General features: G+C 39.7%; 1 protein-coding gene across 1 annotated transcript in view; it reads right to left on the minus strand.

The window, feature by feature from the left end:
- The window catches only part of tipin (timeless interacting protein), a gene marked incomplete at its 5' end in the record, with an annotated part of 31,828 nt that extends 21,399 nt beyond the window's left edge, over window positions 1-10,429 (minus strand). The window contains 4 exons of the mRNA XM_057830521.1: window positions 1,131-1,206; window positions 4,039-4,132; window positions 4,258-4,363; window positions 10,397-10,429. Of these exons, the coding sequence (XP_057686504.1) occupies window positions 1,131-1,206; window positions 4,039-4,132; window positions 4,258-4,363; window positions 10,397-10,429 (309 nt within the window). The remainder of the gene's footprint in view (window positions 1-1,130; window positions 1,207-4,038; window positions 4,133-4,257; window positions 4,364-10,396) is intronic.
- Between the last annotated feature and the right edge of the window lie 17,497 nt (window positions 10,430-27,926).

Consider the following 27,926-nt stretch of genomic DNA (forward strand, 5'->3'; position numbering starts at 1 on the left):
CAGAGGCAGCAAAACAACCCCAAAACATCCTTGGACCTCCACCATGTTTGACTATAGGCACTGTGTTCTTATCTTTGTAGGTATCATTCTTTTTTTTTGGCACTGGTCTCCAACCATTTCACCATTTCTTGGTGCAATTTGAGGTATGTTTTGGGTCATTTTCCTGTTTGAACATCCATGACCTCTGATGCAGGCCCAGTTTTATGACACTGCACCCTAAATTCCAGCCCAAAACATTTTGATAGACTCCATATTTCATGACTCCTTGCATGCTGGACGGCAGCAAAAAATTGCTCATTGCTCCTACAGAGTTCATGCAAACAAAAAGCGACGCGACAGAGCGATGTACAAAACATAAACAAAAGAGCAAACTAAGAGAACAATCAGGAAACAACAAGAAATCATCCAATTTAAAATCAAGTAGAGTGATAAATCGAGAGGTCAAAAAACTGCGTCTTTCTTCCTGAGCGCACCTGTTCATACACACAGCTTCTTCCGCATACGTCAAGATTGACGTCACATTCTTGTTTTATGAAACTAAATATACAAATAACAATTAACATGAATAATTAACCCAACCATTATTTAGGCTCCTATAGTGGCTTCGGAACAACTCTGTGGGTGTCCTGTAGGGGCCCGGAAAGAGTCCAGACTTGAATGCAATTGAACATCTATAGAAAGATCGGAAAGTGACTGCACACATCAAACCTGATGGAGCTTGATGAATACTGCCAAGACAAATGGACAAAACTACCAAAAGATAAGTGTGCTAAGCTTGTGGCATATTTAAAAAAAAAATTGGGGCAGTGTTTGCTGCCAAAGGTGGATCAAGAATGTACTAAGATGAGGTTGTGAATATTTATTTAAAGCTGATTTCTTCGTTCTTTGATTTTGATAAATAATAAAATGACTATGTCATAATGAGGTGTTGTGTGTAGAACTTTAAGGCAAGAGTTTAATTTAATACAGTTTGTAACAAAGCTAGAACAGAATAAAATATCGAAATAATGAAGCAATGTGAATACTTTCTGGATGAACGGTATAAATTGTTTTTATTTCTAACGTTAACTGCAGAGAAATAAAACAACCATCATGAACTTACATTGTCGTTCATAGGAGTAGTGTCTTACCTCATGTCCCTTGCCTTTAAAACGGACGTCTTCAAAAAGTGTTCGTAGAGCTGGAAGGCCTTTTTCAGACGTCAGCCTGAGGACAAAATATTTCAAGCTTTGTCATTTACAATATGCAGTAATATGTCTCCATGTAAAAGCCACACTTAAGGAAAAAAGGGCCAGATTTTTTTTTTCTTAGAATTATTAGTCCTCCTAGGGAAACCCATCTCCACTGGCTGAACATAACATTACTCGAAGTACATTACATTATGTTACACTGAAAGGCCCAAAAAAAAAAAAAAAAAAAAAAAAAAAAAAAATAGGTAAAAATGAATATATAATCGGGGTCTGCTGTTGAGGGTAGTAGCTATGACTGCCGGTATCAGACTTCTTCTAAATTTACTTGACTGATATCTGCAAGCTGATGGTAAAGGAATGATATTATACAGTATTTATGCTGTGGCTGAGTTCCGTCCTGAAATATGGAGGTGGCTAAACGATTAATAGACTTGTTTTTCAGTTCTGTGAGATTGGGTGTGGAGATCCCATTGATTTTAGCAGCCGCACGGTTATGAGTAATAATAATAATATATATAATAATAATAATAATAATAATTATATAGCTGTACTGGACTGTCTCAGGAAATTAGAATACACAATATTCTAATTTTCTGAGAAAGTCCTGTATATTGTTCTATGTAAAGGACGTCAGCCAAGGTCGGCCCCCCACATTTTTACCACGCCAAATCTGGTCCCCTTTGCAAAAAGTTTGGACACCCCTGCTTTAAATGGTGGATTAATGTACAGGACTGTCTCAGAAAATTAGAATATTGTGTATTCTAATTTTCTGAGACAGTCCAGTATATGGCGGAAAACACTCAGGTGACTTGAAGTTCTGCTCTGAGACCCTCAATTTGGCCAACTTTCAAAATTGTCCGACATGCATGTGTGCATGTGTACATCATTGGAAAGCTTAAAATCTCAATTTTCTGGGGGAACAAAAATTTTGAACAGGGGGGCATTTTTAAAAACCTGTTTTTTTAAACAGTGAGCCCCTATCTGGAGGTGAGAGCACGCGAGAGCAGAATTAAAGATGCCATGACTTTAATGACATACTGTATTATCGCGTGCATACCTTGTTTCGATCCAAAAACTCCATGTGGCATGTATCACTGAGTGTCAAGACAGAGCTGTGAATGGCTTTAAAGCCCTTTGAGACAACCTTGTTGTGATATAGGGCTATACAAATAAAACTGAATTGAATGGCAGCTGTATTTTGGGGGGATTTTATGGGTGAAACATGGTAATATAACAAGGAACACGAGGAAGAAATCGCAGACATCAAGTGCCACGTTTACATGGAGCCAAATATTCCAATTACAATCGGAATATTTGTTCAAACCGAATAAATGTGTTCCATATAAACACCTCATTCGGAATGAACAGGCCCAAACCGAATGGAATTTCATTCCGATTCACAGGGGTGGAATATTCCTTTTCCCAAACCGATTAGAATTAAAATTATATCATGTAAACAGGGAAGCGGAATGGTGTCTGGTTGCGTTCTTTCTGCGCATGCTCCGTACTGACTTGGTGACGTAAGTAACGTCACTTGCAACATGGCTTCCAAGCACACGCACAGCGCACCCACACAACTTTTTATCATCGTATCATTCTGAAGTTTTGTTTCCACTCGAAAAGTTAAAACAGCAGCTGATCTGACGATCGATCTCCATGTTTTGCAACGTGACGGTTTGTTTTGATTAATCTGCGCATGTCAGACGGCAGTTGTCAAACGTCCTTTCGGAATAAAGGCAGTCACATGTAAACGCTGGATCGGAATAGATGAAGTGACATGTAAACAGCTGATGTGAAATTTCCATTTGGAATGATTTGAATCGGTATGAATAAAAGTCAGCATGTAAACGTGGCTAAGGAGTGGTCGAGATTTTCATATATTTACCCTTTTAAACGTTTTTTTTTTCTTCAATTTTTCTTTGTTTGGATCTATTATTTTACATTTAACATATCGGAGAAAATGCGACAGCAACAAAAAAAAAAAAATACAATTAAGCGATTGTTATGACTTTTTACAGACGCCATTTTTTTCATTGTGACGTCATTTGTTTAAAAGTTTAAAATATGAACAATGAACAATTTTTTAAAAGTCTTTTTTTTAAATACAATATTAGACATCACTTTATGATTCTAAGCTAAAAATTACATTTTAAATAGTAAATATAATTAATTACCTTTGTTTTATGGCTAGGTTGAAACAAAAGCGGTTCCGTCTGTAAACGGGGTTTCCAGAGTAAAACAGACAATAGCAATAAACATTTTAATTAAAACACCACTGTTGCTTTCGTCAACGATGACGATAACGACAATGTTTCATTGACTAACATATTTCATGATGATGGCGAGATGATAACGACCTAAAAACATGTCTAGGGAGACTAATATTGTACATAACGAGACAACGCGAGTTTTTGCCTGACGAGATGAGAAGGAGATGAAAATGTGCCGTAGTTTCCTCAATGTGTTCACAATGTGTGACATTTTCTTATTGTAGTGTAGTTAGCCATCATTGTAGCAGTGTTTAGTTGTGTCACACACACTCACTGGTGTCCTCTCCAGGCTTAGTTGTTTTGACACATATGGTAAGATTTGTTTTCTTATCTTGGCAAGTGAGGTAATACAATTTTGCTTTAGCCTTTAAAGGTCCGTGCTGAGTGATCATCACACACTGCATGCAACTTGCAGCGCTAGCATAGCAGTAGGCTGCCTAACTGTAGATTTAAGCTTTTATCACTGCTTGTGGCCACTTGTGGTAGTAATGATGTTTTATTGATTTAGTTTTCTTCATTCTTTTTTGATTTTCTTTTAAACAAATTAGCACAACATTATCAACAAAGCTTTACATAACCTGTGAGAGTCCAGCTTTGGCTGGGGTCTCTTCACTACTGCTCTTTTGGCAGGAGGAACCTCAGCTAGCTTGGATACCTCACCAGGGTCTTCATCTGTGTGAAGAGCAAAAACGGTAATGGATGACATGTGGTTCTTTGTACCTTAGCCACGGTATCATTACTGTTGGCCTCTTTTGCCACCTTTTGGATCTGAGAAGCAATTTTTACTGTATGCTTACCATTCCCAAATGCATCGCTTCCCCTGCCCGGAGAAAGTGGTGGAGGCAGAGGTGAGAACATCTCGAAGCGGTCATTTTCAAGAGGTTTAACCATGATGTCGAGAACCTGAAAAAAAATTCAATCTTTAAACAACAGATTTTCATCAATATGGATAGTTTGACGTGTTAAAATACAGCATTTCACAAACTGAATTTCTTTTCAGACTATACTGCGGTTCTCAACTATTTGAACTATGCACCGCTTCCCCCAAAAATCTTTGTTCGTCAGTCTCGCTGTCCTGTCGCATTATCGAAACATTATCTAGTGTTATGAAACGTATATAATGTTGAATAGAGTACGTTCATAAAAGTTAAATACAACTGAACTGTATGAAACAAAGGTACTGAAATATGCTGCATTATAAAATGAAAACTTAAAATCATTGATTCTTATTCTACCACAACAATGACGGTGACACAACTTACAGTGCCCTCCATAATTATTGGCACCCCTGAAAAAGATGTGTTTTTTAGCTTCTAATATATTTTTTTTTTTTTAAATTCAAATAATATGGGACCTAAATGGAAAAAAAGAGAAAAATCCAACAGTCAATACATGTGCATTCAATCAGTGGGGAAAAAATCCCACATAAAGAAAATATTATTTGACATCAAATAATGTGTGTCTCAATTATTAGCACCCCTGGTGTTAATACTTTGTACAAATGCCTTTTGCCAACATAATAAGGTCTGGGGACTGAGATGGCCATGGGAGGAGCTTGATTTTGTGTCTGGTGAAGCATTTCTGTGTAGATTTGGCCATATGTTTAGGGTCATTGTCTTGCTGAAAGACCCAGTGACGACCCATCTTCAGCTTTCGGGCAGAGGCCAACAGATTTTGATTTAAAATGTCCTGGTATTTCAAAGCATTCATGATGCCATGCACCCTAACAAGGTTCCCAGGGCCTTTGGAAGCAAAACAGCCCCACAGCATCACTGACCCACCCCCATACTTCACAGTGGGTATGAGGTGCTTTTCAGCATGCGCATCTTTCGTGGCACGCCAGACCCACTTAGAGTGTTTGTTGCCAAAAAGCTCAATTTTGGTCTCATCTGACCAAAGCACACGGTCCCAGTTGAAGCCTGGGACCGTGTGTATTTTTGTGTGAGACCAAGATTGAGCTTTTTGGCAGGAGGAACCTCGGATATCCGGTTTTACGGGTGAGAAATACAGCTGTATCGATAGTAAAGTTACAATTCGACAGTAATTAGCCATTAAATATTCAATGAACCGATAGTAGAGATAGAATTCGGCTATCGCGAGCACAAGAATTGGCTTCTAATGCCTCGTTCAATGCATTGCTTAAGAGGATAATAGTTTAGCTTTTACTTCACATGCGCCTGTGTCATTCACCACAGCGCACTTAGATTGAGACCGCACACTAAGCCTGGTGCAATATGCAATAATTCCATTTAACGCGCGATAAATAAAAATGAAGGCGGTAATTTTTCCGCTGCGATTTATCACCTTGCGTGCACGCGTGCGGCAGACGTGCTGTTAAAAGGTCGGATTCCTCGTTAGCAACTGCGTAAAATGCATCTTCGTTCCAGGTCCGGAGCCAATCGTTCCCATTATATCCTATTGTTCAACGTATACCGGCCGCGTCAGTGCTCCGGAGTGACTGTGGACCATCTATGGTGTGCCGGTGTTGTTGACGTGTGGCCACTCCCGTCAGGAGTGACATTTCACGCGGGGCCACTATTTTTCGGCACAACGCCGGATATTTACAATGAAGTCCGCCAAAACATTGTTACCGACTTGGCTGCTACGAACAACCTCGCTTTGACAACGAACAGCTGCTTCAAACTCGTCCTGTTTATGAAAGTCAATTGTCATATGCTGGTGTTGTGTAGTAATGAGCAGACATGACTTCAGTGGCGCTTGCTAACTTTTTTTAAATGCGGCACAACTAGATATCATGAAATGGCAAACTAGATGTGCTACGTCCCATGCCATTGGCTACGTGAGCCCAGAGTGATGATGGGACACGTAGTCCGTATACTACATCAATGAATTCTAAACTGTCATGACTGAATGGAAGTTAAGAAGGCCAAATCAAGCCATACCAGTGACTATAGATAATGTTGCAAATATTGTTAATTCAGTACGTGACAGATGGATTCGGGCCACAAATAGGATGTCTTGCTCATGTAGTAAACCTAGCTGATAAGAGAGCTGTAGCAATCAACAGTGTGCCCTGCCTCACTTTACAAACAGTAAAGATTATTCTCAGCACTTTTATACAAAATTTTTTCAGATCAGTAAGAAGTAAGCACATAAATATTATGCACTAAAATGCATGTTTATATGATGGCAATTTAATTTTTGCTCGTTAGGGGAAAAAAAAAAAAAAAAAAAAAAAAAAAAAAAAAAAAAAACCGAAACAAAAAAAAAATTTTTTTTTTTTTTTTTTTTTTTTTTTTTAACAGAGCATTAAATGTATTGAATTGGATCGAAAATCATGTCTCCCGTATCAAAAATCGTACCGAACCGTGACTTAACTGCATCGTTGCATCCCTATCGAACACCATTGCAGAAGCTATGAGGGGAAAAGTTTTCATATGCCTAAATGCTTAAGTTATTAAGTGCAAAAATTTTTTTTTTTTTTTTAACACATTTTATTTATTCTGTGTTTCTGTGTGGTATCAATATTGTTGTTTTTTACTTAAGAGGCATGGTCTATTGTTTTTAGTTGTGATTTCTTAAAAAGTATTTTTGAATTTAAGAGTAAATATTTATCGCTTTTAAATGGGTGTACTTGATCTATTAATATATACTGTATTCTCACTGTGTTATTGTAAATTGGTTAAAAAAAAATTGGGTGGGCGCAATAATATCGCATATCGCAATAATTTATGAGAATAATTATCGCACACTAAAATTTGTTATCGCGACAGGCCTACCGCACGCATGATATCATATGGACAAGCACAACTCACAGTCGTGGACTCGTGGTTGTCTCAACTTCCCAGGCATTTCGGCAGAACCGCTACTAGTCGCCGTCATTACCCTATCATCACGGGTGTGTCATAACAACGCGAGAGCTAACAAAACCACTGTAACGCACGCTCCATAGCATTTTCTTCACAGCCCAAAACGAAGCTAGTAGTGGCAACGAAGCAACATGCTAAAACAATGGACAGTTTGAGCACCGACGCCAGCGACCTGCAGCAACTGATTTTCAACGCACCCAGGAAAAAAAAAAATCAGACTTTGAAGTGATGAAGGCAGCCAGATCTGTTCACATGGGACAGAGCCAGTGTGAAGTGTGGAGAAGTACAGAGATCGTGAGTTTTTAACCCTGAAAAATAACCCACTACAATGGTGGAAAGGGCGGCATATTGTTTCCACGAAACGCAGTCTACTTAAACATGAACATGTGGATCAGTTGATCTTCTTCAAGAAAAATCTGCCCTTCAAAAAAGATATGGACAGTGATGATGAATAAAAAATGAGGAAGCACAGGCATAAGTGAATGACTTTGCTATGTATAAGGTTAAAGTAATGGTTATTGACCTGTCTGTCTAAAATGCCATGTTTTTATTATAATTATACCAGTAGTAAAGCATAATTTGTTATTTATTTATGATAACATTGCAGGTTTAATTCTTTTTTTTCTAGAGCTGCTGCATATAATATAAATGTTTACGTTGAAAGTTTGCACTTAAATTATTTACCTCTTGTGTTCAAAACACCAGGAAATTCAGTAATTGAAATACTGCACTTTATTGTTGTCTGTCACTGGTGTTTTATTTTATTATCAATCCCATCCAACAAAATGACAGTCATATCGTAAGCCTTTTTTTTTTTTTCTTCATAAAAAAATAAAACATAACATTGGTATGAAATTTCGTTGTTTAATTTTGCTATTAGAAATGTGGTCTTTTTTATATGTTTAAAATACTGTACGAACACACACAACAAATGTTTACTATCGTATCGTTTTCACTCTTATTCGAACCGTATCGTTCATAAACTGTATCGAATCACTCGGCCTTAAAAATGTTTCGTTTTTTTAATCGAATCGTAACCTGTGTATCAAGATACATATTGAATCGGTTTCATGCCAGAGATTCCCAACCCTATTGTGCAGTAGGTGGCATTATGCACAGTAGGTGGCAGTGTGCACCTAATAGTTGCTGCAATCCCCAATCTTCTACCAAAAGACGAAGAAGTCCGTCACACATGCGCAGTAGATGCTGGAAGACCGTCACCCCCACTTCCGCCCCAGAATGGCGGGAACAGAAATCAGGAAAATGTTATAGTTTATTTTACACTCTTTAATAGACATATATAATTTTTACCACTCCGTTGTTATACTTACCCGCTTATAACCACAATGCAACGCATAGGAGAGAGTATTAAAGCGCTACATTTATCAGGCACCGCTATGTTCGATTTAAACGTATGTTGTTGAACAAAATGTTGTTTAATTATTAGCATGCCTTGGTTGCAACTTAAAGCATTAAACCCATCAATACTTCCAAGTCAACACCACAAAATTGGGTAAAAGAAAATATGCACCTTACCTTTCACCAGCCAGTCAAGCTACGCAGGATAGCAAGTTGACAAACTGACCATAAATATCATAAAATGACGCAAGATGTCTGTCTGCTATAAGCCAATGGGGACAGACGTCGTCACTTTTCGGCCATGTTGCAACAGAGACAGACAGTAGATTACTCATTTCTACTGATTTTCAAACACGAGTTTCAAAAACTTCAGAAATGCAGTCAATTTATTATCTATCTAAAACTAATTTTAACAATAAAAAAATAGGTAATGCAGTTTGTTATCAACCAAACCGTTTGAAAAGGATATCTATCGTGGTCAAGGCACTCACTCTCTTTAGCACTGTTTAAAGCAGGTGTCATATTTTCACAACAGTACTTGTATTCGATTCTTACATTTGTTTAGTGTATTTCAGAAGTAGAATGGTCCTTTGGATGTATCAAATATTTAAAAAAGGGAGGAAAAAAATCAAATCAGATAAAATTACAGTAAATATGAACAAGTTCCAAAGTACTTTTATTTTAAAATGTCATATAATTTTAGAGTTGATTTTGTTCGTCTCCTGTGGTGATCCAGCGTGCCCCTGGAGTGGACTCGTTCTTGGATTCTCCCCGTTATTTGGGGTGGGGGGGGATAAAGGGGCTTTCACTTGAAGCCACCACGTTGCCTTACCGTTAGGGGATAAAAACTTAGAATATATTATTAATGTCATTTTGTTACTTTGAAAATACTTCATTTGCAAATACAGATATTACAAATAAAAATAAAAATAAATAAAAGATAAGACAAAACCTTGTTTTGAACATTGGATGATCCGTCGACTAAAAGAGGCTCAAACCAAATATGTGGTTGGGTTCCAAAATAAAAGCCAACCAAATTCTGCACACAAACCTAATAAAAATGATGGTGTGGCTCACTGTGGACTTAGCCACCTGGGCCATCTCAGTTTTTTTTTAAATATTTATTTTTATTGAAAATTATCTTTTAAAATCAGTATGCATACGCATATATAAAATACATGCATACAAACAACGTGTTTTGTTGACTTTTATTTTTGAGGTGGACGACGCAGCACGTTGCTGGTATGATATCGTAATGAACAAAGAGCGAATTTAGTGGATTGGATTGGATTGGCTTTTGTCAGGTTTGTTACCACTTGGGTGTAAAACACCCAAAAGATAACTAACCAAGAAGAATTTGTTTGAATTGTTGTACTAGACTACATTTTTGTGGCTTGACTATCACACATTACTTTTGACAATTGAAAACAAATGTTAGCTACTTACGTAGGCCGCTGTTTGCGTTATTTTAGCCAGCAATAGCCTGAGTGAACAAATGCAATCTTTTCAAATGAGAAGACATGAAGCTAAAAAGATTTTTTTTAAAGGGGTGGCGGCCATTAAAATTTTTCAAATGTTTAACCTGATGTGGTTGTAATGTTTACAGGCACGACGCGATGTTCCCCTATGTCACGTTTAAAGCACTAGAATATGTCTACAAGATAAGTTAATGTTTATAATAGTTTCAAGAACCGATAAAGCAACCAGGTACACATAATTTTGTTTTAAAAATAAATATAAAACTTACTTTCAGGCCAGCAACAGTATAAAAGTGACGAATAACTTGTTGGCGCTACCCGCACCCAACATATTTTTCAAAGAGGACCATTATCTTCACAGCTGCCCTCCGGTGAAGGTCCCCCACTGGATGCCATGGGTCACAGGTACACTTACACATTTTCTCAGGAGTTTGGTCGCATATGGCATATGGAACGTTAAATCTATTCTGCAATTGAGATGTTTTTTTTTTCACATTTAGAGAAGCCATTCTCCATCTGCACATTCAGCACTTCTGTTTTAGATGACCTCAGAAGAATAGCACAACACATCAACTCCACGGAAATGTAAGGTACCACTTAAATCAGAGGTAGTCATAAAAACCCTTAAAAAAATGTAGTGAAGAACGGGATTGGTTGTCACATTTTTGACTCATGAATATCTTTCCATCAACAAAACTTTTGGCTTGGATGTTTTTATTTTTCAGTGATTTATGAACGAATCAAAGACAGCCTGACGCTTTGTGACATCCATCCCATTATCAGGCATGAAAATCTCTTACCTTTCTGCGAAACTCGCCGTTTTGAAGTCCAAAAGGGTGACCTACGTGAATTGTGTTGATCCGAGGAGAACATTTTTTGGGAGGGGGGGGGGAGGATTTTTTTTTAATGTCGGACGCTTAGTATGCAAGCGGGGAAAGGGGCACAAAGCTAAAAAAGCGCACCACAGTGGCCAAAACATTGACTTTTTTCAATGAAACAAAGGAGGGTACACTGTTGTGTCTTGTATCTTCAATGCCAAGCTTCGCTGCACGTCGGGTTTGAATAAACACCCAAAGCGCCGTCACCCAGTTGTAATTTTGGAAGACGACAGGAGACAAGCTGGCAGATTGTAAGTCCGTCTAACTAACTTACGATATGTTTTATTGAAGTTGCTAAGCCTGTCGCGAAATGCAATGAGTCCATTTAACGCACGGTAAATAAAAATGAGGGCGGTAATGTGGTGTTTTTAGAATCACGCACACGGAGATGGAGGCCCATTTCAATGGTTTTATTAGGGAATCAAATCACAGGCATGAAAATGTCTCACCTTTCGGCGAAATTCGCCGTTTTGAAGTCAAAAATGGCGACCTACGTGAATTGCATAGATCCGAGGAGAAATTCTTTTTGGGAGGGGGGGGGGGTCGGGAGGTTTTATTTAATTATTATTATTGTAACGAATCGAATTATAATGTGGCAAGGGTGTTAGCATGTGTTCCTGAATGCACCGCATGACGTAGAGGGGTGAGGGAGGTGCGGGAGAGCGAGGGACGTGCCTTCCGTGTTTACGTTTGTTCTGGCGGGGGAGATATGTGCGTTGGCTGCGGCAGATAGCAGTCGTGTTGTTCAATAAGTTTCCACAAATAAAGAATTTCAATCTGATAAAACGGTTGACTATTATACACGTTACATTATTATTATCATCATGTGATTAACTTAGTACGTAAACTGAGCACTTAAGAAATCGGTTCTTTAAAAAATGTCACACTTGGACAGTCAGCAAATCCTTCTAGATGCTTCGCTGACGAGAACCAATCATCGGCCCAAGGTGCGTTCCATTATTCCAAACGCGCGCACTCCTTACTGTACATGGAGTGCTCGGAGAGCCTTTGGGTGGCACTGCATAGCTGCGAAAACAAAAAGCAGGCCTTATCCACACCGGGGCAGACCAGAGCGCAGCATGCACACTTGCCTGTATTTGCCAGCAGATTGAATTTGGTGAGTAATGGTTTCAATCGTTTTCACATTTTGCGATATAATAAAGTTACTGCCATTCATTGCAGCTTGCGTTGAACACTGCCAGAGCTAGCCAAATCTCCCATGGAAAAAAAATAGCTCCCGTTAAATTGGCGTCAAGCTTGTGCATTTAGCGGTAATATAAACGAAGAAACACTGTTGAGTCAAATTAAGCGGCATGCTCTTGGATGGAGGTGGCGCCTCACATCGCTCCCGTCGTCCGCCGGAGACGCGTTAATTTCGGCTTGGATTTGAGCTGACGGCCGGTGTCGGCACAACACCGGCCCGACGAGTGGTGAGAATGAGTCCTGCTTCTTAAAGCTTTTCAGAAATACAGGGATCCCTCGTTTTTCGCGGTTAATGGGGACCAGAACCCGCCGCAATAAGTGAAAACCGCGAAGTAGCACCCCCCATTTTTTGGTGCGTGTTCAATGCATTTATTCAGATTTTACATTGGAAAAAAGATACATATATATGACATGTTTTTTCACCAAAGTATCATTTATAAATGGTTTTCAAGCACTTCAAAATGTAAGAATTATGATAAGTTTTAAACATGTTACTGCCCCACCGAATTATTTTTAAACAAGAATAAAGTAGTAAGAAAATGCTTGGCTTTATTAAATGCTTCATAGTAGTCTACTCAAACCCTCTCAGGCTTTGGTAAACGGTGATTGACACGTGTGCAAAGTTTTTCTTTTTATATATATTTTTTTGTTTGAAGCAACTTATTTGATTGAATAATAAAGACACAAATGTCCTAGCCAAAATGTGGCCCAAACGCAAAACAACATTACTTCAATGGAAAAATTTGTTTCAATCAAGTAAAATAGTTTTCAAATGCTTTTTTTTGTCTCAAATTTATTTTTGCAATCAAAAACAATTTTTTGAAATTGAAGTGACTTTTTGGGGATTAAAAGTATATACTGTATTTTGGTTGAAGCAACTTTGTTTTTGATAGAAGTAACTTTGTTTTTTGATTGAATAATAAAAACACGATTGAATAATAAAAACACAAATCTACCTCCATCGTTATTGAGAGAGAAAGAAATTAAGAAAGCTTTAAAACTAAAAGCCACCGGGGAGTCTGTTTTTTTTTTTTTTTTTTTAATATTTATATTTCATTACATAGACATGCCTCGTAGGGAAGGGAGATTGAGGGATAAAAAAAGGAGTTAGATGAGGCTGCTATAGGCAGCGGATACCTCATCAGCTGGGTGAATAGCAGACCTGGTAAGAACAAGTTTGCAAGGATAGTCGGGTATTAAATACAATTATAAATACAATTACAATGTTATGTTTCTATAAGATTTTATGTCATTGCTTTATTAATCATTAGGTGCTAGAGTTGTTAAGTATGGATAATAATGAAATAATAGTTTTAAGAAAACTGTGCTGTTGGTGGCTCAGTGACCATCTAATGTGGTTTGTTCTCAGATGAACAAGTTGAGGAAGGAAGTTTTGATGCAGAGGTTGAGGGAAGAAAATAGGCAGACTGACTGAGTCAAAGCCAGAAAGTGTTGATGACAGTTTTGATTTCTATTCACTGTTGCCCCCTTCCAATTAAAGTATGTCACAGTCGCAGCCAATAATTATCTAAAGCTGGTTAAAATTGAAGTTATGTTGTTTTAAGGTGTATTAAATACTTGTTCATGTGCTCCTTTTGATCTACGAGCACCCGCCCCTCCACCGGTCTCTGCACGGCCCTGCTGAAACACAGTGTGGGTCGACAGAGCTCAATATTTTGTTGGGGTGTACAGTGTACTGGAACATATTTCCTCCACACCCTTCTCACCTTTTTAACCCCTGACCCATTTTCATGCCTGAAATCAACACACGTCTATCACGACTCCAAAACTAGCTGACGCTATTTTCCGCACTTCTTGCGTGCAAGTCGCACGAGACTTGTAATACTAGAACACTACATCTTCCCTCTTTTTAATAATGACATTCCAACACGTAGAATATACGAAAATCAGTATGGTTAGATCCACATTGAAACTATGACATCAACTAAACAAATTTCAACATGTCAAATGTCTTCTTTTCTCTTTCCATATCACAGTAAAAAACCAAACCTTTTTTTTTCTTTAAACTTGAAAAATATTTCACCCTTCCCTCATTTTATTAAACAAAGTCTTCCAGTTAGAGACTTTTAGTGAGTCATCACATAGTCCTTCTGCCACACCGGTGGAGACCTATGACGAGTTGATGTTAAAGGGACCTCGGGAAGAGGTGTCGCTACAGGGTCCGGATCGTTGAAAGAGGTGGTTGCGATTGGGACCAACTCAGCTGGTGTGACGACTGGATCTGAAGTGGAGGGTGCACTGGGATTAGCATCACCACTGAACTTCTTGACGTGAGCAGCAGTTCTCATATTGGGTGGATTGTTTGGTTGTTGGATTATGACTGCATTTCCTTGTTTGCTAATAACTTCATAAGGCTGTGACTCGAAGTTTAGATCCAATTTATTCGACTTGGGTAGATTTTTGCAAAGAACAGTGTCACCGGGTTGTATGTTTTGGTCCTTGGCTCCTCTTCTCTGATTAGCTGCAAGGTTTCGTTTCAACTTGTGCAGAGCGTCCTTGTCGCGGGCTTCCTCTGAAGTGGCAGCATGGGGTTCCTCATCAACGGCCGTACTGGTGAAACTGGGCAACTTGTCACGGAGCTCTCTGTTCATCAAAAGCTTTGCCAGGGAAACTCCTGTGACTACATGAGGAGTGGTTCGGTAGTGAAACAGAAACTTCTTCAGTGCAATTTTCCAGTCGTGCTTTTCAGCCTTGGCAATTTTCACCGATTTCAGAATTGTTCTGTTGAACCTTTCCACTTCTCCGTTTGATTGGGGCCAGTACGGTACACCTTTCAGCTGCAAGATGTCATGAGCAATGAGGTAGTCCTGGAGCTCTTTGGATGCAAATGGTTGACCATTGTCACTTCTTAGATATTTGGGATAACCATGAATTTGGAACATAATTTCTAAGGCTTTAATGACATTGGTAGCGTTTGTGACTTTCATGTAAGCAACTTCAGGCCACCTGGAGTAATAATCAATTACAGCAAGCAGGTAGTTACCTTCAGATATGCTTAGCAGGTCCACTGCTAGGTAAGTCCATGGCTGGTCTGGCAACGGTGTACGCTCTAACTCTTCTGGTGGAGCGTTCTTGCTGGTCACTTGACATGGGTAGCACTGCTTTATTTTCTTTTCGACCATTTTGTCAAGTTCAGGCCACCAGACTTTAGCTCGCAGTCGGCTCTTGGTTCGCACGATTCCTTGGTGTCCTTCATGTCCCAACTCTACTACGTGATCCTGCAGGCCTCCGGGAATCACAATCCTTTTCCACGCATAACCACCTGTCCTGCTGTCCACAGTTCATCCTTGACCGCATGAAATGCTGTGCCTCTGAAGCGGTTCCAGTCATTTTTTGCGATTGCTTGACGTAGCTTGGAGATGGTCAGATCATCTTTAGAAACCTGCTCGATCGCACGGAAGGTTAAAGCATGAGGTGTGGAATCTTCAACGATGCTGCAGATGTACACATCGGTTTCTCTTTCCTCAGCTTTGTCGCAGTGACTAATGGGCTGACGACTGAATGGGTCGGCCTTGTTGGTTTTGCCAGGAATGTGGACAACTTGGCAGGTGAACTGTTGTAAAAATAGTAACCACCTCTCCACTCTGGCTGAAGGCGGGAATGAGTTTGGTGATAGCACTTTAACAAGCGCCTTGTGATCCGTGAGGATCTTGAAGTCACATCCGATGAGGTACAGACTAAACTTTCAGCAAGCCCAGTATACTCCAAGAGCTTCTTCCCTTTGGAACTGAGAGTGTCGTGTCTCAGTGGGTGTGAGCTTCCTGCTGGCATAGTACACTGGCTTCCAAACTCCGTCTGTTTGTTGTTGTTCCAAAATGGCACCGACCCCGATGGGGTAGTGTTGTATCGGTCGCGAATGATTCGTTCTTTTTGAACGAATTGTTTGGGTGGACGAGACCGAACTAATCACCATCTGCACTGATTCGTTCTATGAGGTTGGGGCTTGTTCGCTGCGTGGGAGGGCATTGAGCAAGCGGCAGTGTCTTCTGACATCGCATACGACCAATCAGATGCCAGCCTCATCGCGAGCAGGGGAGGGAGCGGAAAGAGAATCAGGGCGTCTGTCACTCACTTCCACGTGTAGCCATTAAGCAGCCAGCGTGCACGCAAGGGGGCAAGACTGAGTTATGTCACTTCCCGTTCAGTGACTCGGTCCTCCGGTTCCTGACCTAGCTTGCTGCTAACTTGACTTTCCAGTAATGCGGTGAACGAGTCAAAAAATGGAAGGAAATTACTTTGTCACATATTTGTTATTGTGGAGACTATCAAATGCTGCTCAAACAGACAAAACACCACACAAATCTAGCGAGCATGGTTTAGTGTACTACTTTTCTCAACAGACTCGGGGCTACCTATGACGACATACTATCAAATTTACTGTAGTTTAAAACACGGCGAGCTAAAAAAAAAAAAAACATGGGTAGCTACGAGGCAAGCAAAAGTGAGCTGCGGTCGCGTGACGGCAGTGAAGGGGGCAGACAACTGTCACTATATGGAGGCTTCATGGCAGCGATATTTACCTCATATGTGCACAGAAAAAAAGAATAGTATGATCACCATAATACTAATTTGCAATGAAACTGTATATACATGTCAATTTTTCCCGACTGTTTTATTTATTTATTTTTCGTGTCGGAGCATGTCGGGTGCTGGTTGGTTTGACAAATTATGTCCATCCGTCCATCATGTGCTACTCAAGTGCCCAAAAACAACGCACGCGGACACGGGAGATGTCGCAATATGTCTACATTATTCTTAACAGACTAATGAGAGTAGAAAGGCAACATCGTAAAGAGCAAACAATTATTTCTCGTCAGCATTTGACGACCTGAGATGAGGGGACGACAGGGGAGCTGACCGGATTATTTTATTTGTTAATACCAGTGCAAAAATTCAATACGATCATCTTAATACTGATTTGCAATTAAACTGTCAAATATCAAAATGTAGTATTGTTTTTATTTCAGAGCAGCACATTTGACAACTGTTATTTACACTTGTTTTAACAATAGTTACCTAAAATAATAGTGATGAGCATAAAAACTAAAATACAAAAGAGCGAGAGGTAAATATGATGTGTTGGTCGTTCCATATTTAGAAATTAAACTTTCGATTTATTTTTATTTTCGTGACAGCAAGCATGCCGCGTTGGCTGGTAGCAGCAGCATTGTATATGTGATCAAGATCATGCTAAAGAAAGTCCGTGCGCCCCCGACCCCAAACCCCCACTTCCCCCACAAAAGGAAAATGTTTAACCGTGTCCTAAATCGAAATGCAAGCACGAGCCATGACTTTGATCCCACTGAACTAGGACAGACGACGCAGAAGTTCTCCCTCGCTTTTGCAGCAGCGGGAGGGAGACGAGGCTGTCTGTGAAAGCAGAATGATATCGCCTGTCACTCATTTCTGAAACTACGACGAGTGGTCAATGAGGAGCCTGTGTGCAAGAAAGGGAGGGACCAAGCAATGTCACTTCCCGTTCAGTTGTACTGCGAAGCGGTCTTTGGTGATTCGTTCGGCAACGTCACTTCCCGTTCACTAACCGAACGATTCATTTGGGCGAGGAGGGAGATGAGGGGGGCGAACGATTCGTTGAACGATTTGTTTGAATGAATCTTTTTACTGAACGAACCGGAATGGATTCGTTTACTCAAGTGAACGACAGATCCCGTCACTACGATGGGGGAGGCGTCGCAGGTGATTCTGGTTGGCCTTTCAACTGCATAGTACTCCATGACGGGGGCACTGATTAAGGCGTCTTTGAGCTGGTCAAATGCATGTTGTTCTTCCTTTCCCCATTTCCAGTCCGCGTCTTGCCTTGTGAGGTCCCAGAGTGGTGCTGTTATTGTGGCGAACTGGGGAACAAACTTTGCACAGAACTGGGCCAATCCGAGGAAACCGCATTTGTGAGGCGTCAGTTGGTGGGGGAGCCTGTGCGATGGCTTTGACCTTTTCATCTGACACTCTCAGGCCTTCTTGTGACAGAACATCACCCATATACTTGATGGACGTTAGTTTGATCTGACACTTCTTCTCATTGACTGTCAGTCCTCTTTCAACTAACCGTTGCATCACGGCCGTCAGCCTCATGTCATGTTCTGTCTCGGTTCTGCCAACGACAACTATGTCGTCAGACATGTTATAGGCTCCTGGGCAGTCTTTGATAACCTGGCTGATTATCTGTTGGAATTTTTCAGAGGCCATGTTCACTCCAAACAAGAGCCGTTTGTATCCGTACAGTCCCCCTGGTGCAGCGAAAGTTGTAATTTCTCTGAAATCAGGGTGGAGCTCTACTTGGTGATCCGCCATGTTGAGGTTAATCTTGGAAACATATTTTCCTCCTGCCATTTCCTGGATGGTCTCCTCAATGGTAGGTACTGGATGACGCTCATGAACGATGGCTGCGTTGGCTCTCCGCATGACAATGCATATTCGCACATCTCCATGTTTCTTGTCATTTTCTGGTCTTTTCTCCACTGTGACTAGTGGGTTCACTCAATGAGATGGTTCTGTCACTCTCTCAATGACGTCTAGGTCCACTAGTTCCTGTAGTTTTTCAATGATGCGCTGTCTGCGGTTGAATGGAATTCTGCGCACTGGCTGAATGACCGGAGCGATGTCTGGGTCAATTTTCAGTCTGAGCTGGTAATTTTTAAGTTTACCCAGCCCATTAAAGACTTCTGGGTGCTTAGTGCGCAGGCTTGACCACGTGTCAACACCAGAACAACTCAGAATGTTTGCATCAATTCCAACTCTCAACAGTCCTAGCTCTTTACTGGTTCTGCTGCTCAAGAGTGATGCTTGTGCTTGTGAAAAATGAAGCAGTAGCACGCCGAGGTGTATTTGGGACTTCGACTTCGAGTGTGCATTTACCTAAAAGAGTGAGGGCCTGTTTGCTTGCATAAGGATACAATCTTGTGGAGGCGGGTTGCAGACTAACCTCCGGTCTAGCCTGCTGTAACCTTTTAAAATCCGGCACGGACAGCGTGTTGTGATGGGCGCCAGAGTCTACCACCACAGACACGGTTAAGCCGTTCAGACGCAGGTCAAAGGTATCCTCTGCTTTGGATACTTTGAGTAGGTAGAGATCTTCAGAATCACTCTGTGAGTCATTATTTTCTCCTTCTACCCTATGTTGGTTATTTCTATTTCGACCTTTGTGTTGTTTTGGATTACCTTTGCTGCATGCTGGGGCTTTACTACTACTCTGAGACCTTTGTGTGTCACCTTGTTTTGATTTTGGCTTATCTTTGCGAAAGCACGGATCATCAAAATGACCCTTTTTCCCGCAGTGGCTGCACTTGTGGTTCTTAGATCGGATACATTCTCGACCAATATGTCCTTGTGCGCCACACTTGTAGCATCCAGATTGTGGTGCTGGCATGGGCTTTGGCCTGGGCTTTGTTCTGCCAGGGACATAGTTTGTGTTGGATGGAGAGCTAAGGATTAGCGTCTCCTTGTGGTGATATGATCCAATTATTTGAATGACACGATCGAGTGTGAGATTATCTTCTCTGAACAGTTTAGCTTTTAAGTCATCATTTTTAATGTGTAGCAGTATTTTATCTCTCACATGGTTGTCGGCTTAAGCATCAAAATTGCATGATTTCACTAGTACCTTGAGGCGGGTGATGAAATTATTTATTGTTTCACCAGCACTGGGATCAGTTTCCCAGAACTTTGTACAAGCTTTCGGTATGTTCTCCTTTAATTCGAAAGTGTTGAAGAGTCCGAGGGCTACTTCATATACATCAAGTGCAGGTTGCTGGTTATTGCCAGGTTGGTAGGCTTTTTGGTTGTCAGTGAAATTTTTCCAGATTTCACGCAATCCCTCTCCCCCTGTAAGCAATAACACAGCTCTCTTTTGTTCAGCATTTACAACCCCTGAAGCTATGATGTATATTTCAAGTTCACTCTTCCACATTTCCCATCTCTGATGTAGGGGGTTTCAGGTTCACCGACAGTGTCTAATGGTTTTGGTGTGGTGAGTCCACCAAGTGCGACAGCTTGAGCCATTTTCGTTTGCACATGCGCAGAGTCCCATTTAAAGTTTTAATGTTGGCTTTTAACAGACGTTTAGAATAGAATTTCTGGCGCATGCAGGCTCAACTTACAAAATCAAAGGGTTCAGGCAACGCACATAGAATGATCTCACTTCCCTGAAATGATGGCGTTGGATGTCCAATGGAATTCCAGGCTCGCGGCTTTGCATGTGGCCGCGACGTCTTTTTTACCACGGGCCTCGCTCCAGCATTCACTTCGCTGGGTCCACCGACAGCCGATGAAGGCGTTCAAATCCCTCTTGCCCCGCAGTCGGAAACATCCTCGTCGCCAGTGGTGGTGTTTTTAGAATCACGCACACGGAGATGGAGGCCCATTTCAATGGTTTTATTAGGGAATCAAATCAACACACGTCTATCACGACTGCATAACTAGCTGACGCTATTTTCCGCACTTCTCGCGTGCAAGTCTCACGAGACTTGTAATACTAGAACACTACAGGTAAATTTCACAGCTGCATTTTATTGTCGCGTGCGTTCTTACATTTGTACGTTCGTGTACACGTGCGTGTTGATGGCATTTGAGACTCTAGTTCTTTTCACAGATGTTTGTTGGTCATCAACACGCCGTAGAATTAAAGTTCAGACACACAAAATAAGGAAACACGTCTATATCAAACACTGGAAACGTTAGCATTGCTACGTTAAGGCTAATGGTTACAAAAGACAAAAAGACAACAAGACAAAAGATAACCTACCTTAGACTGCTATAAAACATTGGCACTCTTCTCCAAAACGCAAACTTGCGGTTAAAAGGTGACACTTCAAGCATGAAAAATCGCTGCTTAACAGCATTTGCAAATGAAAAAAATGGGGGGGGGGGGATTGATTACTGACACCACATGCAATGACAAAAAGAGCCTTTTTTGCTGAGTGTAAAGCTTCTTGTTAGCGGTTTAGCGAAAGTACTTCTGGTGACCTTTTCAAAAATAGAAGCACGTCATGTTCGTCATATAAATAACGATTTCTGGAGTTAATCCCACTTACTTCAGAATTCAGATTGTACACTAAAAGTAACTTTAAAATAACAGCCTTTGTGAAAAATCAGATTGCAATGAATAATTATTATACTACTATTATATATAGTAGTATACTATGATATTAAGGCTAGATTTTTTTTTTTAAGAATTGTTTTGAATCATTTTGGAAAGGCGAAGTCAGTGTTCTGAATCTGTTTACATTCCATCTTTTGCACTAGTTAATGCTATGAGCATTTGACCTTATTGTTTATTTGCGATCTATTGTTGTTATTTACGTGTTTATTTGTACTTTAATAAAAAATTTAAGCGTTCCAAAATGTTTTTTTGAATTAATAAGCATCATCAAAAAATTCATTGCTAAATTAGTAAAAAAAAAATAGAAAAAAAAAAAGAAAGAAAAAATTAAAAAGAGGGGAAATATCAGATTAATCGACTAATCGTAAAAGTAGTCGGCTGACTAATGGGGAGAAAATTAGTCGTTTGGGACAGCCCTAGTTGTACAGTGTACCGGAACATATTTCCTCCACACCTTTCTCACTGTTTTTACACCTGACCCATTTTCATGCCTGCATTGTGGAGTTGGTAATTCACATACTGTGGGATTGATGGTCACTTGTTATTTAAATTGGATTTTCTTTCAAAATAAATAAAAATCATCTAGTGAAATTTAAGTTTATTTAATTATTAATCTTAAACCTTTAAAGGTCGACGATCATGCCCGACGTGGTGTCTTTAAAGTGCTGTTAAAACACCCCCACACACCCCTCAAAAATCAAGTTGCGGTGCTGCCGTCAAGATTCATCGAAATTACGGAACTTTCTCTCTTTTGTGACATTGTTGACATTTCTCGAATTGCATGATAGTAGCATATGGCAAGAAGCACCATAATTTACATAGATTTCAACTGATATGGCACGTTTGGAGGGGCATTTAATGAGACAGGCCGTTGACCTTTGCTGTGTGTGGAGATTGTTGGAGGCTTGATATGAAAGTTTTTTTTTTCTTTCTGAATTCCAACTGTAAAGGACCACAAAAAAATGAAAGAAATAGTTCCGGCCGATCACCTGGTGTTCTGTCAAATTAGCTACTTGTATGATTATATAGCACTTTCCCACGCATTAAATGTTGTTCAATGTGTCTAATTTTATTCTGAAGAAAATCAAGAAATTATGTTTTTCCAAATTTGGGCCCTGTTTTTATCTTTGTGTCATCCTGAACGTATACTTTTTTATGTATAAATTTTATTGTGGACAAACCAGGTTTGGTGTATACCGAGTTCCATTTCATAAAGTTGTGTAGCCACCTGTCGATATCATAATTCAGGTACATTTACAATATTGTCGTTGAATATTTCTTAAATTTTTTTTTAGAACCATTTGATCACTTTCATTTTATAATGTGTCATATTTAATATGATAACATAAATATTCCATGAATCTGCATTTCAATATGGAAATAAACGGAGGCCAAACAAATTCATCAAATGCATTCCAGTGCACGCGACACGGATGCTAATAACTACATCTATAATTTAACAACATTTAATGTGTGGAAAATTACAAATTGGCATATGGATATATTTTTTACAAATTTTATTTATTTTTGTATTTACTTTTTTTTCATTTATTATTATTTTTTTTATAATGAGTCCTTAAGTTTTGGGCCACCCTATACAGTATATCAGAGATTTCGCCCGCTAACTTTTTGTCGTACCTTCACTGCCTGCTATTATGTTTGTGACTTCTTCCCAGACAACCAACAGCGCGTGTGCCGAAAATAGATCAACAAAATTTCTCCTATTGTGTAAAAGGCCATAAAAAGAAGAGTGAAGATCTCAAAATTGTGAAATTGACTATATAAAAACATAATTAATATCTTACTTCAAAGTGATTTGTCACTTGAAGGTTAATAATAGAACAGGCTTTTTTTTGTCTGGTCACAATTCTGATCATTTCTATACTCAAATTAAGAAATACTGCCCTCTGATGGGCGACAGGTTAGGTGAGTGGTTGGCGCGCTTGCCTCACTGCTGGAATACACCAGGCGCGTCTGCGGCGCGTCTGCGTTGCTGCCGCGTCAACTTAATGAAACGCGGCCGTTAAAGTCAAGCAGCGAGTGCAGAGCGGTTGTGTTTTAGACGTGTCTCAGAAGCGGTTCAACGCATCGCACCCAAAACGAATGGAATGGCCGAGTTTATTATTTGTCGCGAGACACAACCCTCCTGCGTCAATTGAACTAGCTAGCATCTGGCAGACCGGAAGCCACTTGTGTAAAAATACGGTGGATCCGGTCCATTTTCAAAATAATATGCTACAAGTTTTAATAATTTCTGCGTGGCTTTTACTTTGAGAAAATTCATCAATAGAGGTTTGTAAAACCTTTAAAAAGAAAAAAGTGATTCATTGAGGCATTTCATTTGTAAAATGCATGTTAAAATCTTTGTAATTGCAATTGATTTTCTCTTTAGAACTCGACTTCTTTTTCCTTCTTTCTCTCAGAAAGAAAGAAAGCCGACTGCCACGCGGGGTCTGAAAGGCAAATGGTTGTTGTACTTAGGCCTGTCGCGATAACAAATTTTAGTGTGCGATAATTTATCTCATAAATTATTGCGATATGCGATATTATGGCGCCCCCCCAATACAGTATACATTAAGAGATCAAGTACCCCCATTTAAACGAGATAAGAAATCACAACTAAAAACAATAGACCATGCCTCTTAAGTGAAAGACAATATTAATACCGCACAGAAACACAGAATAAATAAAATGTGTTTTTCAAGAAAAAAAAATACAATTGCAGTTACTTAAGCATTTAGGCAAATGAAAACTTTTCCCCTCATAGCTTCTTGTTCCATAGGGATGCAACGATACAGTTAAGTCACGGTTCGGTACGATTTTCGATACGGAGGACACGATTTTCAATCTGATTCAATACATTAAATCAGGGGTCCCCAAACTACGGCCCGCGGGCCGGATACGGCCCGCAGCCACATTTGGTCCGGCCCCCTGAACAAAAAAAAAAAAAAAATGTAAAAAAATTGTAAAAAAAAAAAAAAAAAAAAAAAAAAAAAATTTTTTTTTTTTTTTCAATAGAGTTATTTATGTCCTGGCTTTTTTCTGTGAAGAACTGAGCAATGGTTATTTGGTTATTATCTATTTAATTAATACAGTATTATTATATTATATTATATTACATGATGGTAAATGGTAAATGGTGTTATATATTATATTATATTCAGGGGTGCACATAAGTGGTCCGCACATGCGTACTGGACGTAGACAAACGCGCTGGCCCTCAACGGCTTCCATACGCTTTTGCGTACCGATGGCTGACCACTCTATTTGCGGCGGACACGAGAAAATAACTTCTCAAAATGTCGATGAGGCAGGCCACACTGAGTAATTACTTCCGTGTTCCCCCACCCCCGTCAAAAGACAGACAGACGACAGAGACGTCACCGGAGCTACCGAAAAAAAGGACTTTTGCTGAAAAGTGGCTACAGGAGGTACCATGGCTAGAAGCGAATGATGCTCGCACGGAAATGCGGTACAAAATGTGCCGTGAGAATCCCAATGTCGCAGATTAGAGCAACGCATTTTATGTAGGGTCAAAGAATTTCAGCCATCCAAACTTTGAAAAGCACGAAAAAAACAGAGAGCATGTAGCAATTAAGCAAACTATCGATGTCAAACAGGACCCCACTCGCCCTATGGACATGTGGCGGAATAGGGCGGAATAAAGGTAATGAACAGCGACATGCACTGACAAACGTGTTTTTGCTAGCATTTTACAAAGCTAAACATGCACGTTCAATGAGGTCTTATGAGGAGGACATCCCACTTTTAAAAAGGCTTGGAGTTAATGTGGGAGCCGCATAATGCCCTTTATTTTGAATTGGTGCTTTTATGTTTATTTCTTTACATTTCACTTCAAAGTAATGGCAATTTTGTTGTGCCAGTTGATGTTAATCAAGCATTAACTGTTAATATAATTAATCAAAGTTAATTGGCTCTAAGTAAAGCTTGTCATAAATTTATCGCATCAGGTGGGTCGGCTCTCAAGCTCAATGAGGACCAAGTCACATCTCCAGGTCCTCCTCTGAGAACCTGGGCAAAAAAATTATGTGCACCCCTGATTATATTATATTATATTATATTAAGGGCTGTCAAAGTTATCGTGTTAACGGGCGGTAATTAATTTTTTTCATTAATCACTTTAAAATATTTGACACAATTAACGCATATGCCCCGCTCAAACAGATTAAAATGACAGCAGTGTCATGTCCACTTGTTACTTGTGTTTTTTGTCTCCCTCTGCTGGCGCTTGGGTGCGACTGATTTTATGCACCATGAGCATTGTGTAATTCTTGACATCAACAATGGTGAGCTACTAGTTAATTGTTTTGATTGAAAATTTTACCAATTTTATTAAAACGAAAACATTAAGAGGGGTTTTAACATAAAATTTCTATAATTTGTACTAAAATCTATCTTTTAAGAACTACAAGTCTTTCTATCCAGGGATTGCTTTGACAGAATATTAATGTTAATGCCATCTTGTTGATTTATTGTTATAATAAACAAATACAGTACTTATGTACAGTATGTTGAATGTATATATCCGTCTTGTGTCTTATCTTTCCATTCCAACAATAATTTACAGAAAAATAAGGCATATTTTAGAGATGTTTGAATTGCGATTAATTACGATTAATTTTTAAGCTGTGATTAACTCGCTTAAAAATTTTAATCGTTTGACAGCCCTAATTATATTATATTATATTATATTATATCATTTTTATTTTATTTACTTTGGTTCCGTGAAGAATCCAGAAAGGGTTATTTGATTGTGGCTTTCTGAAAAACAATACATTTTTACATTTAGGCACTCCTGCAATCGTCACACTTTTTCTGTTACAAACTGACCCCGGCCCCTCATCAGAGAAGAGAAGGGTTATGTGGCCCTCACAGGAAAAAGTTTGGGGACCCCTGCATTAAATGCTCTGAAAGAAAAAAATATCAACTGTATTTTTTGTTTTGTTGTTGTTGTTGTTTTTTTCCAAACGAGCAAAAATTAAATTATCATCATATACAGTAAACATGCATTTTAGTGCATAATATCTATGTGCTTACTTCTTACTGATCCGAAGAAATTTAGTATAAAAGTGCTGAGAACAATCTTTACTGTTCATAAAGTGAAGCGGGGCACACTGTCGATTGCTACAGCTCTCTTAGCAGCTTGGTTTACTACATGAGCAAGACATTATTTACTATTTGTGGTCCGAATCCACCTGTGTCACGTACTGAATTAACAATATTTGCAGCATTATCTATAGTCACTGGTATGGAATGATTTGGCCTTCTTAACTTCCATTCAGTCATGGCGGTTTATAATTCATCGATGTAGTATATGGACTACGTGTCCCATAATCACTCTGGGATCACGTAGCCAATGGCATGGGACATAGCACATCTAGTTTGCTATTTCATGATATCTAGTGTTTGCGCGCATTAAAAAAGTTAGCAAACGCCACAGAAGTCACGTCTGCTCATTACTGCACAACACCAGCATATGACAATCGACTTTCATAAACAGGACAAGTATGAAGCACAGCGCTCTTAATTTGCCGCTCAAATATCCAGTGTTGTGCCGAAAAATAGCCGCCCCGCGTGAAATGTCACCCTGACGGGAGTGCCCGCACGTCAACAACACCGGCAAGCTGGAGATGGTCCGCAGTCAATCCGGAGCACTGACGCGGCCGGTATACGTTGAACAATAGGATATAATGGGAACGATTGGCTCCAGCGCTATTTTTTGCCGGACCAGGAACGAGATGCATTTTGCGCAGTTGGTAACAAGGAATCCGAACTTTTAACAGCATGTCAGCCGCACGCGCGCACACACGTGAATGCGAGGCGATAAATTGCAGCGGAAAAATTACCACCTTCGTTTTTATTTATCGTGCGATAAATGGAATTATTGCATATTGCGACAGGCTTAGTTGTACTATTATTATTAATTACCCGCTACCCTCGCGCGATATGCAATCCTTGCATGAACCGATCGAGCCACTCCACAGACTCTCTGACCGTAAAATGCATCCTGTGAAAATTGGGGGCGAGCGTCAGCGGTGTGTTGACATGTCTGCAACGCTGACGCGCCGCAGACGCGCCTGGTTTATTACCGGTGTCACAGTTCTGAGTTGAAGGGTTTAATCCCAGGCTAGGCATTCCTGTTTGGAGTTTACATATTCTTCCGGCGTGAGTCTTCTTCAGGTATTTTGTTCATCCTAAAAACATGCATGGCAGGCTGGTTGGACACTCCAAATTCTTCTTAAATGTGAGTGTAAAAGGTTGTCTGTTTTTATGCGCCCTCTAATTGGATGGCAGCCAGTTCAAAGTGTGCCCACCTGCCTGGCAGTAGTGAACTGGGATAGGCTCAAACACCCTAGTTATACTAAGTGTGACTACAAACCTATGGGACAAGAGACACACTCTGCCATATAAGTTTCCTTAAAATCTTTTCAGATAAAATATATTTGTTAAAAAACGGAATACGTACTTTTGATTTAGAAAAGTCATAAAATTCCAGTAATAAAATGAACATTACAGTAAGATACTGTACATTTTCAAGCAAATAGACATGTTCACTGATGG

This window comes from Corythoichthys intestinalis, chromosome 1 (genome assembly GCF_030265065.1).
Source record: "Corythoichthys intestinalis isolate RoL2023-P3 chromosome 1, ASM3026506v1, whole genome shotgun sequence".
NCBI lineage: Eukaryota > Metazoa > Chordata > Actinopteri > Syngnathiformes > Syngnathidae > Corythoichthys > Corythoichthys intestinalis.